The 14,953-nt window shown below is 46.1% G+C and overlaps 3 protein-coding genes across 3 annotated transcripts; 1 reads left to right on the top strand and 2 right to left on the bottom strand.

Moving 5' to 3' along the window:
• Nucleotides 1–2,632: 2,632 nt before the first annotated feature.
• Nucleotides 2,633–5,466, bottom strand: LOC113500247 (prolyl 3-hydroxylase sudestada1). The gene is made up of 8 exons (XM_026880954.1): nucleotides 5,125–5,466; nucleotides 4,562–4,734; nucleotides 4,199–4,486; nucleotides 3,930–4,121; nucleotides 3,686–3,841; nucleotides 3,466–3,609; nucleotides 3,225–3,378; nucleotides 2,633–3,150 (listed from the first exon to the last, which is right to left on the bottom strand). Exons 1-8 carry the CDS (start codon nucleotides 5,345–5,347, stop codon nucleotides 2,633–2,635), a joined length of 1,848 nt encoding a protein of 615 aa, XP_026736755.1. The 5' UTR covers nucleotides 5,348–5,466.
• A 182-nt stretch (nucleotides 5,467–5,648) lies between these two features.
• LOC113500164 (tRNA:m(4)X modification enzyme TRM13 homolog) lies at nucleotides 5,649–7,862 on the top strand. The gene is made up of 7 exons (XM_026880863.1): nucleotides 5,649–5,942; nucleotides 6,128–6,165; nucleotides 6,243–6,433; nucleotides 6,536–6,730; nucleotides 6,843–7,073; nucleotides 7,155–7,276; nucleotides 7,364–7,862. Exons 1-7 carry the CDS (start codon nucleotides 5,778–5,780, stop codon nucleotides 7,700–7,702), a joined length of 1,281 nt encoding a protein of 426 aa, XP_026736664.1. The 5' UTR covers nucleotides 5,649–5,777; the 3' UTR covers nucleotides 7,703–7,862.
• Nucleotides 7,863–7,947: 85 nt separating this feature from the next.
• Nucleotides 7,948–14,800, bottom strand: LOC113500324 (ADP-ribosylation factor GTPase-activating protein 3). Its single transcript, XM_026881073.1, has 11 exons — nucleotides 14,680–14,800; nucleotides 14,413–14,604; nucleotides 14,045–14,176; nucleotides 13,084–13,203; nucleotides 11,609–11,695; nucleotides 11,075–11,173; nucleotides 10,615–10,754; nucleotides 10,191–10,307; nucleotides 9,731–10,004; nucleotides 9,507–9,647; nucleotides 7,948–9,150 (listed from the first exon to the last, which is right to left on the bottom strand). The coding sequence occupies exons 1-11, from the start codon at nucleotides 14,752–14,754 to the stop codon at nucleotides 9,049–9,051; spliced, it is 1,479 nt and encodes a 492-aa protein (XP_026736874.1). The 5' UTR covers nucleotides 14,755–14,800; the 3' UTR covers nucleotides 7,948–9,048.
• Nucleotides 14,801–14,953: the final 153 nt, after the last annotated feature.

The following is a 14,953-nucleotide window of genomic DNA, read 5'->3' as shown; positions in this document are numbered from 1 at the left end:
ATTGGTGAAGGCGGATACAGTTTTTACTGGCTAAAACTCCCGTTCATATTTACATAATTATATCAATATGGAACTTTTGTAGCTTCATATTGTAAATTTAATCACGAAGTCATTGACCTGTTTCATCTAGCGTTAGAGTCTTCTGACCCTCTTTTGTCGAACTAAAACTTTTAAAGCCGACTATGGATAACTTGGTCATCCATGGCGACCCGCTGTTGAAAAATCGAATAATAAATTCGAATGTGATTCTGACGATACTGACGATTCTGACGAAATTAACATAATACTATCGTCAAACGAAATATTCATAGATAATGATAATGACGACATTGACAAAATGTAATTTTTTCTATAGTGCATAGATATATAGCACTAATACTATAACATGAATAAATATAACTGTACACACTATAAAACCACATACGGATTAATCGAATTGTACATACACTCAATATAAACACATAACCGATGCTTATCCTTCGTGCCTGGTAAATTTCTTTAATTACATTTGGACAACCCTATTTCCATAGAAATTTCTAAAATATTTGGAACGCTTTATCTCAGAAGCCCTATGAGTTACGCGTGTGATTTTTTATGACATGATAAATAGCAGTTGTGTTCATATTTATAGCCAAAAATAAAATGCGGTAACATTAGGGCTTACGAGAAAATCGATAAAAATTAAAATTAAGAAATTTTCAAATATTTCATAAACTATCAAAACTACAGCTTCTTATTTTTTTATACGAATAGATATTCTGATGTTATGTAATTTGCGTTTTATTAAAAAACGATACCACAAACACCTTAGCAGAAAAAAAAACATTAATTTTTCTAAGCGGCGGTTGACCTTTCACAAAAAAAAATATATCTCTCAAACTATAGAAAATTTTACCGTCGGAATTTTAACCAATTAGTAAGTGGGGCGTGTTCTTTCGAAATAATACATAAAATAGGACTGGCCAAAACTAAGCCTATATTACACACTGTGGATCGGTATCAAGTACCTACCATTTTTGTTAATCACAAAGTTGACAACTACAACAATGACTGTGATGTAACGCCGAGTCGTCCCGCGCGGGCGTCACGTCGCGTCGCGCGGGCGTCACGTCACGTCGCGCGGGCGTCACGTGTTGCGCGGCCCGGACAGCGCGCGGCTCGCGCTGATTGCCTCCGCGGAGACCACGGACGTGACGCAATACTCCCGCACTTGTCGGAACTAATGCAACTCTTGTAGTTTTAGTGCCTTCGTACATATTTACATCGAGAGGGTTTTGATGTTTCAAATAAATTTTACGAAAATAATATTAGAGCCTTTCTTTTCCTAACTTTGGAAGAAAAGTGGTCTTACAAAAGTAGATTAATATTACCTTAATAAAGGTAATCAAAAAATAAATCACCGCGGCTAGCAGACGACACGGCAGAGCAGAGGTATTCCCCGAGCGCAGGTCCGGTGACCGGCGGGTAGCGACCGACCGCTAACATAAATTACTCGTTGATTTCGGTTTGTATCGCACGCAGTAGGTACGCAGCGAGTTAACTAAGCAATATAAGGTAGGAAGTGGCCTGTGGGCCCCGGGCCCCGGGCCCCGGCCCCGGTATAGCGTTACGTAGGAGGTGGGGCTCCGGCTCAATATCCGCAGCTTAGCTCGGAGCGCGGCTTTCATGCGGCCGCGGGGTGTTCCTGTAGTGAGCTCCGATATCACGGATTAAAAACCTATATCGAAGTTCTAAGGTGAGATTAACTTACGATGCACTAAGTAGGTACTAGTTTGAAGGATATAACAGCTGTTCCAAGAATTCAATTTTTAATCTTTTAATCATGTAGGTACGTGACTCTTTAGATATTATGAAAAGGATATTGCTATGAAAATATGATTATTTTAGTCAGCGCGCGAGACGTCCTTTCTGTTCTCAGCTGGCTGCTCGCCTGTGTGTGTGAGCTTCGGGAATGACGACGCTGGTAATGCGACGAGCTTCTAATAAAACTTTATACAATACACATTCAGACTTCAGTGTCTGAATAAAGCACTATTACTTTCGTAAGTGATCATGTTATAGTTGTAACGGAGGTTTGCCGAACACGCTCATTTATTCAGGGGTCGAGAAAGATGTAAAAAAAATAATCATTTGGAACTCTTACATATAATTAATATGTCTATTATGTACAAAAAGTAAGTAACACAATGTTATCATTACCTTATCATGTCAAAATTACTCAAAACAATAGTAACTAACACAAGTGAACATGAACACATCTCATACACACACATACTGTAACAACTGCCGTCGGCGCGGGACCGCGCGGACAGACCCGCGCCGACTCATTATAAAAATATATTATTTTTTCTACGTACTTGTGTGCATCAAAATTAATGAGCATAGCACGTTGACTATCAACATTTCATTAATTTTCGTGCACGACAAGGGATGCCGTACAAAATACTAATTATTTACTAACTAGCGCCACCCGTGGCCACACACAGAACTTGTAAATCCAATAATAACGTTAGCATCCGTCAGTGTTCTCATAATGCTCCGACCCACGCGGAGATCGATTTCAATTAATTATATTTACATTTGATAAATCTCGATGTTCGACATTAAACCTAATAGCAAGCGCAGCGGGCGGCTACTCGCGGTAGACGCAGCTGAGCACGTAGAAGCAGCGCTGCGGCGGCAGCGTCAGGCGGCTCACGTACTTGCGGAACGAGGCCGCGCCCGCGTCGCAGTACACCAGCGACAGCGCGTTGTGCGCCGGCGGCACGCTCACCAGCGCCGCGTCCGCGCCCCCGCCCGCGCCCCCCGCGCCCCCCGCGCCCCCGTCCTCGGGCGCCACGTACGTGGTGTGGCCGCCGCACAGCGCGCCGGCCGCGCCCAGGTACAGCAGCGCGTCCAGGCGCGGCGCCGCGTAGTGCGCGCGCGGCGGCAGCAGCGTGTAGTCGGCCGGGCCCCAGCGCTGCAGCTCGGGCCGCTCCAGCCGCGCCAGCGCCAGGTCCGTGCAGTCGCCCAGCAGGCGCACGAAGGCGGCGCTGGAGAACAGCAGCAGCGCCTGGCGCACGGCGTGCGCGCCGCCCGCCGCCAGCCACGCGCCCGCCACGCGCCGGTAGCGCCGCTGGTCGGCCGGCCCCACCCACTCCCACTGCACGTCTGTAACACACCGCACGTTACTGGCCGCGTCCGCTCGCTTTATATCGAGGCAGCTCATGGTGCCGACTACAGACCTGGATCCTCGAGAGCCTCCATCAGTTCCTGCACCTTTTCGGGCAGGAACAGGTTTCGCAGGCAGACCTCGCTCTCGCGCTCCATCTGTGTCTGGATCTGCATGCGGCTGCGCGGGGACATGTACGTCGCCTCTATCCACTGATTCAAAACAACCTGCACCGCAAGCATTGTAAAGATAAATTTCTAATTTCAATGTGTTTAATAACCGAAAAGGTCAGAAGATATAATTAGCTGCCTTACAATATCAGAGTGCGGTGGCTGCGGCGTGGGCAACTCTAGCGGCGGCGGCTCGGGCTCCATCGCGGGCTCGTCCTCGGGCTCGGGGCCGTGGAACCAACCGTTGATGGACAGGCGCGGCAGCTCCAGGGACAACACCTCCTCCACCTGCGTACTCAGAACCGGTCAGTGATGACGGAGACAGGCGTGCACGTGAGAACAAGGTTGTGAAAGAAAAGCTCACCTGGTGGTAGGACTCGTGGCCGACCTTGAAGAACGCCAGCATGTTGTTCCTGGGGCTGGTGGAGTGCACGACCTCTGTGGGGCGGCCCGCGGCGTCCCGCGCCAGCAGCTGCAGCGCGCCGCCCATGCTGCGCGACCAGCCGCCCCACTCCGCCGCCTGCCGACACAAAATGTGTTTTAATTTTCTAATAGGTACTTTGAGTTAGATTCCAGCAATGATGTGTACAGATAGTGCTGGTGGGCACCTGTCGGTCGCCGGCGCCGTTCTCTAGCGGCGCGTGTTGCGGGGCGGGCGGGCGCCAGGGCGCCAGGTACAGGATGAAGGCCACGCGGCGGTCGGCCAGCAGGTCGTCGTGCACCAGCAGGTGGTCGCCGGGCCCGTACAGCGAGCACGACGCCGACACCGAGCGCAGCCGCAGCCCCGTCACCGCCGACACCTGCACACAACACAACACTCATGCTGTAATACTGACTGCTGTAGCTTCTGTTCTAAAGAGGCTGGAATGCTACTAACCCAGCTCATGACTTCAGTCTTGAGCAGCTCATAAATGCCTCTGATGCTCCGCTGCCATGTGAGGCTGGCCAAGTCTGCAGTCTGGTGAAACTCATACAGATCCATCTTCTTGCGGGACCAGTCCAACGTGTTCATGTCATCCACTATGTTGTTGATCATCTCAGGGTTCTCCAGGAAGTCGTGCAGCAGGCACAGTCTAAATGGTTCACATGTAAGGGTAACTTCTGGACTCTTGAAATCTTTCTGTTCTTTCCAATTTAATTGTAATCTGTCTATTAACTCTTGTGCCTACAAACAAAATATTTTGTTAATTGCTGGTCAATGATGAACATGTCCTATAAACTTCTAGGGGTATACAAATACCTTAATCTTAGGGTTAAACTTTGGGTCATCCATCCTGTTAGCTCTGGGGTTCAGCTGTGCTTTAACAGCTTTGACATCAGCCTTATCATCCTCCACCAGTATGGAGTCATCCTCCCAGGATGCCTCCGAATCAGAGCTGTACTCCGATGACGAGGAGGATGACGAGTAGTCTGCTGGAATAATCATGAGACAATCAATCAAACATATGTACAAACAGTATTCTAATTACAGCATTGGTAACTATAACAGTTGCAAAACATCGTTACATATGGTATAAGTTCTTTGTCTTGGAGCACAGCTCACCACAGCTCTCACCCCCACAAACAGTTCACAGTAGATGACACATCACTAAGTTGTAAACAACAGACTTATTGTGCTAAAGATGCACATTGTACAGAGTACTATATCTTATTCGTACATATATATCTTTAACTTTAGGAATACGCGTTGAAAACTGAACCATCACCCAATCTTGTTAGTAAACATCATCAATTAACATTTTTGCTCGACAATTCAAGTTTCCCGCGCAATTGACTACGAACAAAAAATGCATCAGAGCTAACCTCCGCGAATCCTCTTGACTTCGTCAGCGGAGGCCTGGTAAGAGTTGACGGCACACACGTCGGAGTCATCCGTATCCGTGTCTGAGATCTCGATCACTGTGCTGGACATCCTGCGCTTGGCGGGCGGCCGGGCTTCCGCGCCACTGCCGCTGCTGCCTGGACCCTCGTCGGCCGGCGCCGTACTCGATGACGGTTCCTCATTATCTCTACTGGGCGAACTCATTTTGCATCACCAATACTACATAATACGAGAAAGAAAAACAAAACTTAACAAATATGATGCGACGCCTAACCTAAAATATTGTTGACGTACAAATAACAAATGTTGCACCATAATAAAATTGGAATCACACCAGTTATAGGTTAGCAATAAAACTAAAAAGTACCTAAATCTAAAATTTAATGCACTATACTTTTGTTAAAAAATAAAGACGAATGAATGTTATAAGAGGAAGTAAACAAATAAAAAAAACTATAAAAACATTGTTTAATGCACAGAGATGTTTAATGGTGAAGTCCCAACTGGTAACAATTGTAACAAATTGAAAATGTCAACTGTCAAGTGTCAAGACAACGTCATCACATAACCTCAGTAGATATACAAATACCGACTAAACCATAACATATTATAAGATTAATTATAATTATACGACATGACTGATTCTTCGGTGCAAATTCAGCCATTAAGTGCCACTTTAACTGAACCACAATGTCAATACTTTGTAGTGAGGAAGAAACGATTATGCCGTATGACAGTCCGCCCGGGTCGTCATTATTGCGGCGAACATGAACCTCAACCGAAGACTGATGATGGTCAGGTAGCTAGACCTGCTTACTCTAGTTTAGTTTGAATGAATTGCTAAATGTAATGCGATCTTTGATAACATACCATTTCTCCGTAAATTAAACAACTTTTACTTCAATATGCTGTACAGGTAGTCAAGGGACAACTACCCATTGTATTTACAAACAAATAAATATTGAAACTGCTCCAAATTTTTAGGATGACACCCGTATTCCATGTCCAAACGACCCTAAACAGTAAGTATACAGCTGTTGAGAGTAAATAATAAAGCCCTGCTCTTGATGAGATATTATAGTGGATGGATGGATTTCAGCACTGTGTATGTGAGCAAACTAGAGAAGCATCTCTCTATCTGCAATGCCCGGGCCACAGAACAGCCACCATATATTGTTCCCAACATCAATGCCCCCACAGAGACGGAGGGGTTTCTCCGCAAGCCTCTAAGTGAGATACCCAAAGAGACAATCACACAAGTCATAGAGAAAGTTGACTTAATATATGAAAGTGAGTATCACTTATGTTCTACTATTTAATGTATGACTATAACATATTTTTAGTAAGGGTTTAATTGATAATTGCATAACAAGCAGGTATTTTTGTCTGCAGCCTATGTAAAGGATCACATAACAACTGCACAGGAGCACCCCATCCACAGTACAGTGATGGAAGAGTTCTCAGAGAGTGACCGAGCAGAGAGCTCCCTGCGCCACCTGCGTCAAGTGTCCAGCCTGCTGTGGCTAGTGGAGGACGAGGGCCTGGTGTCTGAGAACACATGCTATGTAGAACTAGGGGCTGGTAAAGGTATATATTATAATTAAACATATTACATTAAACAAAAAAACATGTTTTATTATTATTAAAATAGAATTTATAAAATAGAATGTCTTTTTTTGACGTTAAAGTTGTGTGTTAGGGCATTTGTCGTACTACGCATGTAACGCTTGGTGTGAGGAGGGCGGCGCGAGCGCGGCGCTGCTGGTGGACCGCGCGTCGCTGCGGCACAAGCGCGACAACAAGCTGCGCGGCCGCGCGGCGCTGCGCCTGCGGGCGGACCTCGCGCACCTGGCGCTGGAGCGGGTGCCGCGCGTGGCCGCCTGCCGCGCGCTCGTCGGGCTCGCCAAGCATCTGTGCGGGGTCGCCACTGGTCGGTTCACAACCTTGCACACCTATTAGCTCTGTCTTTGTTTGGTATATTGATGTTCACGTTGCGGATGTGTTCGTGCAGATTACGCGCTGCGCTGTATCGCGGCGGAGGGCGTGCTGGACAAGACGCGCGGCATCGTGCTGGCCACGTGCTGCCATCACCGCTGCGAGCGCGCCGCCTTCGTCGCCAACCGACACTTACAGGTGAGACTCGGCTCGCGAACCGTGTCGGACAACTAACGTTGGCTATGAACTGATTGCCAGAAATCTGATTGGATCGCGTTTCCCTAGGAGTTGGGCATCAGTGGCGACGAGTTCAACGTGATGCTGGGCATCGTGTCGTGGGCCACGTGCGGGACGGGGCGCTCGCGGGGCGCGGCGGGGGCGGAGGGGCGCGCGGCGGGGGCGGAGGGGCGCGCGGCGGGGGCGGAGGGGCGCGCGGCGGGGGCGGAGGGGCGCGCGGCGGGGGCGGAGGGGCGCGCGGCGGCGGGGCGGCGCGCCAAGCGGGTGCTGGACTGGGCGCGCGTGCAGTTCCTGCGCGAGCGCGGCTTCTCGGCCACGCTGTGCCGCTTCGTGCCCAGCAGCGTGTCGCCAGAGAACATCTGCGTCGTCGCCAGCAAGCGAACATGACGCGTGCGGGGCAGACCCCGCTCGACACGACTCGGGTGGAACCAGTAGAATGCAATACTATTGATTGAATGACATTTTGAGACGGCAACACGCATTGTCAACAACAGCTTAAATGGCATTGTGCTGTGGATTTTATAAATATATTTCTATTTATTTTTTAACAATATTTTATTTCCAATACTTACTCCGTTATTTTAATTAAGAAAACGTAGATAATATATAATGTGATGAAATAAAACAGTAGATAGCAAATATAATTTTGTATATTTATATCAATAATTAATATCTAAAACAAAGTTCTATTACTATACAAATGTTCAATGAACTATGAACGTCGCGTCCGCGTCTTACTCTCCAAGCGGCGTCCCACACGAAGGGCGCGGCCGACACGACACGCCGGTACTTAGCGGTGTCGGCCCACTTATCTTAATTATAATTCGAAACAAACTTACGGTAGATCATAAAAAATAAACTCTAAATCAATCATGCTTATATACGACTTAGGGTGAGCGCACACCGAGCGTCACGCTACAAACAGTGTCAAAGTAGTGAAGCAGCGAGTGTGGGTGTAACGGGGCGCGGCGCGCTCGGTGTGCGCCGGGCCTTGCCGCGCTCACGCCGCTTGTCTGGGCGTGAGCACTCGACCCTACTGTCACCAGTTTCGTACTAACGTCAACTTAACTGTATATGAAAATAAAAATTATCTATCACCAAACTTTCACATATAAATAAATAAAGATAAATGCTTCGTTGCTACACCAAGCCACACTACCTGCGGACGCGCACACAGTGTGGCTTAGTATGTTAGGATTAATGCAACATTTACTAGTTACTATCAAATCCGACAAAATAAACGAATAATATTAGAATTTGGAATGCGATAGCGAGAGTGCGGACATATGCAGGCATTATAACTACTAAGTAGTACAGATGTCGCCGCCATGGAACCCTAAAGAATATGAATACTATAAGTAACGTCAGCAGCGATGCGGGGCACCGTGTACAGCGGCGCGGAGGGCGCGGGGGCGCGGGCGGGGCGGGGCGCGGGGGCGCGGCTACGCTATACACTTCACTATAATACATATTTACACGTCGGGGGCGCGACACGCGAGCCGCGATGCTGTGCGAATAAGATCATCATCGGCATTAGGTACTCGAACAAATTAATATTTTCATCAGAACTGCTTCAACCATGACAATACAACTTGCATCAGACACTTAATTAATTTGTATACAAAATAAACTTTATAATAATATATTTGTCACAAAAGTTATCGTTGCTAGGTAGGGTATGGGCTAACGGGGGAGGGCGGGGGGAGAGGGGGGTGTCAGGTGTGCGGCGTGGGCTAGTACCCGTAGCGCTCCTGGATGGAGGACACGACGCCGTTGGCCAGCGACGACAGGCGGCCCGCCACGCGCGTCACGCCCGCGCGGACTGACTCCCGCACCTGCAACACACGCAAACAGCTTGAGTAAATAGGTTAGGTAACAATTATTTTACAAAAATAATAGTCTTTTAAAAAAAAACCACTCCCGCGATACAATGGAATCCTTAGAATTTAATCCTTGTATCGCGGTGGATTTTATAAACATTCAAGTCTGAGGCACAAAGACACCCAGACTCAGGACAATCTTTGGTGGATCACTAAAATGCTTGTTCTACGCGGGGATCGAACTTTCGACACGTTGCGCTCAAAGGGTTAGGCATGTTGACCTCAACTATTCTGCTAATCGTGCAGTCAGAGCGGGAACAGTTGCTTACTTGTAAATGCCTCTAATTTCTTTAATAACGCTCAAACCATACCTCGTCGAGGTCTGGCGCGGCGACGCTGAAGCCGGGCTGGCGCTGCGCGCGCGGCGCGTCGCCCCCGAAGTACTCCGCAGACGAGATGCTCGTGCTGCCCTGGAAGCGGGACAGGTTCGAGTCCCGCTCCCAGCTCGAGTCCTGCACGAGACACACGCATCAAATGTAGCGACGACTTTCTGACTTTTCATGAATATTTGGCAGTAACGTAAGCGAGTAGTGACCTGTTCTCCGAAGAACTGCGCGGAGCTGATAGCCTTGGCGGAGCCGAACTTCTTGACGGCGGAGTCGTCCTCGACGGGCTCGGGGCGGCGCGCGCGCGACTTGTGCGGCGGCGGGCTGGCGGCCGCCGCGGGGCCCGCCGCGGGGCCCGGCGCGGGGCCCGCCGAGAACATGCTGTGCACGGGCCGCGCGGGCGGGGACACGCGCCCCGCGCCCCCCGCCCCGCCCCCCGACCCGCCCAGCGACTCCAGCGAGCGCGACCCGAACGGCTCGCTCCTGCACACATCCGACACACATCATTATATCACTACACGTATTTCACCCTACCCTTCAATTATCAGAAATACACTCTTTTCATATTATAATACCTATTTTTTGCTTCGCCAATACAAACTTAGATCAACTGATGGCATTTTTGTTTCACTTTTCTGATACATGTGCATCAGTTTGAGCTGAACGTACCTGATCATGGTGAAGGAGGAGGTGAAGTCATCGATGTCGTCGAGCGCGGCGCGGGGCGCGGGCGCGTCCTCCTGCTCGATCACCGTCATGTCCGAGGTGGCCGAGTGCGACACGCCGCTGGACACGACACATAAATACGTAGCTCAGAATACAATAATAGTTAAAAGACAGATCATTTTGTGTAAGCTCAAACGGCTCACAAATGCAAACAGGAAAAGAAGAGGATTCAGTGATATACAGTTAAATATTGTGTGACGTCACTAACAAGTAACTACTAGCAAACGATGTTTTTAGCCCCGACCTGCCATACTTAACTACATTTTTCTTCATTTCTTTACTTTTTTAATCTGCCTGGCGGTCTAAACAGACTTCTACTATAGATTGGGGCCCTGTTTCCCGCTACTGCAGGTGTGCTCACACTCACGAGCGACCGACGCGGCTGGCCTGCGCGATGCCCAGCCTGTCGGCGTGCGGCGCGGCGGCGGGCGCGCGGTAGGCGAGCCGCAGCGACGCCACCTCCTGCTCCACGCTCTCCAGCGTCGCCGCGCTCTCCGACGCCTTCGCCTGCAACATCGTACTCGGTAACTACACGCGAATACAAGAATACCCAACACATCTGCTTCATGGATTTTTTTGCGACAGTTAATTTAAAAAAAGTCTAATTTTCAATCAACAGCCAATAGTTCAGATAATTCTTAAATATTACTTTTTTAAATAAACTAGGATCACACAAATGCATGCTGTACGCGGAAATTGAACCAGTGACTCCGAAGTGCTCAGTCGGTTAGACGTGATGACCGCTTCTCGCGTTCTTACTTTGTCTGTCTCACATGTTCTGTTTGTCTAATATCTAAGTAAATTTAATCAAAAGCATTGATTCGAACCTCCATCTTAAGCTTCTCTGCCATGATGGCCTCTCGCTCGATGTCGTCGAAGTTGGCGGCCACCTTGGTCGCGCCGAGCCCGCCTTTACGAGCGCCCAGCTGAACACATCACTCGGTATATTGGTATCACAGTTCAATGAGTTTTGCAAACAACTTTATTTTATAAAGGGCCGATTTTTCAATCGCTAGATAACTTATTCGACGAATATGTTTGACTTTTGACAGTTTTTGTATAGAAAATATGTCAAACGGCCATATTTATTCCGCTGTTAAAAAGTTATCTCTCGATTGAAAAATCGGGCCTTAAACGAATATAGGTATAAGAAATGAAAATTAATTCAACAGCATATAAACAGGCTTTAACTATAAAAACGACTTCAAATTAAGGAATTTAATGCTTCGCGGGGATCGGACCCGCTACACATCCCGCTTAGTGGGTTTGGTGTCCTCAACCAAGTACAATCAGCATAACATATTTAAAGTGATGACTATACATAGAAAGTCACAGAAGTACCATGTCCATCGCATACTGACCTGTGCGCGGCGGGCGGGCTGCGCGCGCGCGGTGTCGCCGCCCGAGCCCCACAGGCGCGCGCCCGCGCTCAGCTCCGAGCCCCGCACCTGCACACACGTGTACTCGCTCACACACAGATACCAACATGATCATTACACACACGTGGCCTTATTTCTTCATAATGTCTATATTGACAGCCATATTTGAACAAGTGAACTAAGGTAGTACTCAGAAAATATGAAAAAATTAAGCATGACACCCATATAGCCACTGAAATCTGAAAACATATTTTATGAGAAAAACGCATAAAACCAGAATATAAACAAACCGAGGAAAATATTATAAACATATTAACATTGTTGAATATTTTAATTTGATTACTTCTTTTGATTATTTAATCAGCTCTAGCAGATTTAGCTTGACTGCTACATAAAATAGTAAATTCGTTGGCATGAATTTATTTGTAGAAATAACGCGGCAGTATATAGTGCAACAGTGCGGAAGTGGGGAAGCCGTGACGCGTCTGTGACATATCGCGGCCCGATACGATATCGCGGCGCAGGCGCTTATCATTCAGATGGGTTTAGCGGAAGGGAGTATCCCACTTTTACTGACTAAATTTATCCATGTTCCTACCCTTGCCCCTTATGACATGAGGCCGCGGTACCCTAGGACCGTCCTGCTGGCACGACGGATTTACTTTTTAAAGAGTACTTTTTCATTCGAATGTTGTATTTTAACAAACCTAAGTTCTTGAACCCTACTCAACTCTGACGAATATGTCCTACCTAAGTAGAAGGAGACTACCTCAAGGTTTCAAACAATTAGTACTAAAATTGGAAAAGAAAAAATATTAGTTAATAAATCCAGAAAACTTATTGCAAAAAGCACACACGGTTTGTAGATAAAGTACAGACATGTAGTGACGATGAGAACAATAAAATTGTATGAGTAACGGATCACGGATGTGACTCAGTTTAGAGGGGGGGACTTGGATGTCTCTACTCTATACTTGGCCCCAGTTGCAACGTCTTAAAGTACGACTGTTTGCGTTGTGAGAGTGCTGTGCGAACTACACCGCGCAGCTAAATCGACGTCTCACTTCCACAATGACAAAAGTCTTACTTTAAACGCTCAGAGATAAAAGCATGCTAGTAAACACATTTCGCCGATAGCAAACCTTCATTCTGACAAAATAATTTTGTTGTAGTGCTAACAGGCTAGTGGTTAAAATGAACAGTTTCAAACAAAGCACAATGCAAAGGAAACAAGCACTCTGTGTGAAACATACCTGACTGTGCACAGTACAAAATGTTTCCACATGTACCAATAGCTTGTTGTTACTCTGATATACATCATATATACTGTGGATGTTGCAAGTGTTCATTAATTACTATGTTGATTATATTCAGCTTGTAGTAAGCTTTCAAGATGTATACTTTCTCATAGGTAGAGTAGTGGCATGTAGTGAGATGTAGGCACATGTTTATGTTACCTGTGTGGTGATGGCAAGCTCGCTAGTGTTAGTGGATGCGGAGTCGCTGTGCTCAGCAAACCAGTCTACCTCAGGCTCCTTGCTCTCCTTGGGCTCGGGCGCCGCCGCCTCCAGGTGGAGCTGCGCACAATATCTTATATTAGTACTGACTACAACTCACTGCTCACTACAGTCACTATTTATTTATATAATAATACCCTCTGCTGTCATCATAAAACATAAAGATTTTTTTTACCCAGGGATATCCTCATGGACTTTCTCTGCCCTGGGAAAAGCAGAGAGGTGTGAAGAACTAGTAACCTAACATAAGTCCAATTGATCCAACAGACTAAAAAAAAACAATATTCTTTTTTTTAAGCAGTATCACAAAATGAACATGGTACAATAAATTGAAATGTCATGATATCACATCAGTACTCTTTAGCTGGAAAATGCAACATTAGTCTCACTTTCATAATATGCCATTTTCATGCATTTTATGTATGTTTTTTTGGACTAATGAAATGCAAAATACACATGAAACATTTTTTAGGAATGGTAAATTAGTCGCAGACTAATTAGTTTTTTTAGTATTTTAAAACACCCTATTGTAAAACTGTCCAGAGGACAACTGACTCAGACTTCTAGTGTATAGACATACCTATTACATTTCACTAAGTACTAACAACCATGAATATTTTATTAACTTTAACTAAAACATAGCAATAAATTCATCAACTTACATTAACTACTTACCCAAAGCTGTAAATTAAATTTCACAAATACATATTATTCACAAAATTACTAAATGTAGACACAAAGGTATAATCTATCACTAAGTACAACTAATGACGCAAATGTAAATGAAAAAAAAATGTGTTATTAATTGCCATTGTGATTAGGGAATGGCATCTCTACTCATTTGTAGGATGTTAATTAACTGGATAGTTGATGATGAAAAATGTGCAATTACAAGACTGACCTTGGAGCCATATGTCTTCATGGCCTGCTCAGACATGGCACTCAGCTTGTCACGGTACATCTGGGCCACTCTCGAGCTGTATTTTTGTCTAGCGTCTTCTGTTGACAGTCCGTGTGTGCGGAAGAACTGAGTCTGCCAGGTCAACAAAAACACAATTATAGTTTCTTTATCTTGTAAGAATTTTGTTATTTTACAATTTACACAATATATAATCTTACATTAATGGAATTGCATGTACATTTTTAACTATTGTAATATTATCAGCTATGACTCATATCAATATAAAAACACCAAAAATCAGTAATAACACTGTATCTGATGCACGAAAAATTAAAAAGTAATAATTATGAGACATGTAGACAACGTACAGCGTTGACGTTCCCGCCAAGCTGCATGTTCCTGAGCTGTTTCCATGTCCAGTTGGTGTCGAGCTGCGTGGAGCGCACGAACGTGAGGTGCACGCCGAGGCTGCGGTGCACGGCCGAGCAGTCCAGGCAGATGAACACTCCGTACGTCACCGATGACCACGTAGGGTTCTTCGCGTTGCAGTCGAAACATACCTGTGCACAATACCACAAACATAATTATCACTGAACTCTTAACATATAGCTTCTAACAGATCGAAATATACACACTTTATTCGAAGGAATCGAACGTAATCTTTGAAAAATTGCTTCAATATCGCTTTTACTAGGCCCAGAGTCAGCCATTTTCGACGTGTTGTCACTATCTATCTGTCACGAAATACTCAAATGTCATACATGTCAACGATCTCTTACGTGCCACTAACGTTTCATTTCTTGTAGAATTTCGGTCACACATATTTAGCAAACTACTTACAGACTAGTGATGTTTATACACAGTTTCAGGATTTTTTTATGAAGGACTGTTTATAAAAATAGCCCTTTG

This window comes from Trichoplusia ni, chromosome 13 (assembly GCF_003590095.1).
Source record: "Trichoplusia ni isolate ovarian cell line Hi5 chromosome 13, tn1, whole genome shotgun sequence".
NCBI lineage: Eukaryota > Metazoa > Arthropoda > Insecta > Lepidoptera > Noctuidae > Trichoplusia > Trichoplusia ni.
Note: the sequence above shows the minus strand (reverse complement) of the source record. Positions and strands in the feature narration are given on the sequence as shown.

Excerpts from the sequence above, each read along its gene's own strand:
- LOC113500324 (XM_026881073.1), bottom strand. The coding sequence starts at position 14,754 with ATGGCTGACTCTGGGCCTAGTAAAAGCGATATTGAAGCAATTTTTCAA. Across the intron at positions 10,755-11,074 it reads CAGAGAAGCTTAAGATGGAG|GCGAAGGCGTCGGAGAGCGC; the intron begins GTTCGAATCAAT and ends ACGATGTTGCAG. Across the intron at positions 10,005-10,190 it reads TCCTCCTTCACCATGATCAG|GAGCGAGCCGTTCGGGTCGC; the intron begins GTACGTTCAGCT and ends GGATGTGTGCAG.
- LOC113500164 (XM_026880863.1), top strand. The coding sequence starts at position 5,778 with ATGACTGATTCTTCGGTGCAAATTCAGCCATTAAGTGCCACTTTAACT. Across the intron at positions 6,166-6,242 it reads TGTCCAAACGACCCTAAACA|CACTGTGTATGTGAGCAAAC; the intron begins GTAAGTATACAG and ends GATGGATTTCAG. Across the intron at positions 6,434-6,535 it reads AGTTGACTTAATATATGAAA|CCTATGTAAAGGATCACATA; the intron begins GTGAGTATCACT and ends TTTTGTCTGCAG.
- LOC113500247 (XM_026880954.1), bottom strand. The coding sequence starts at position 5,347 with ATGAGTTCGCCCAGTAGAGATAATGAGGAACCGTCATCGAGTACGGCG. Across the intron at positions 4,487-4,561 it reads AGTTTAACCCTAAGATTAAG|GCACAAGAGTTAATAGACAG; the intron begins GTATTTGTATAC and ends TTTTGTTTGTAG. Across the intron at positions 3,151-3,224 it reads GGAGGCTCTCGAGGATCCAG|ACGTGCAGTGGGAGTGGGTG; the intron begins GTCTGTAGTCGG and ends GGTGTGTTACAG.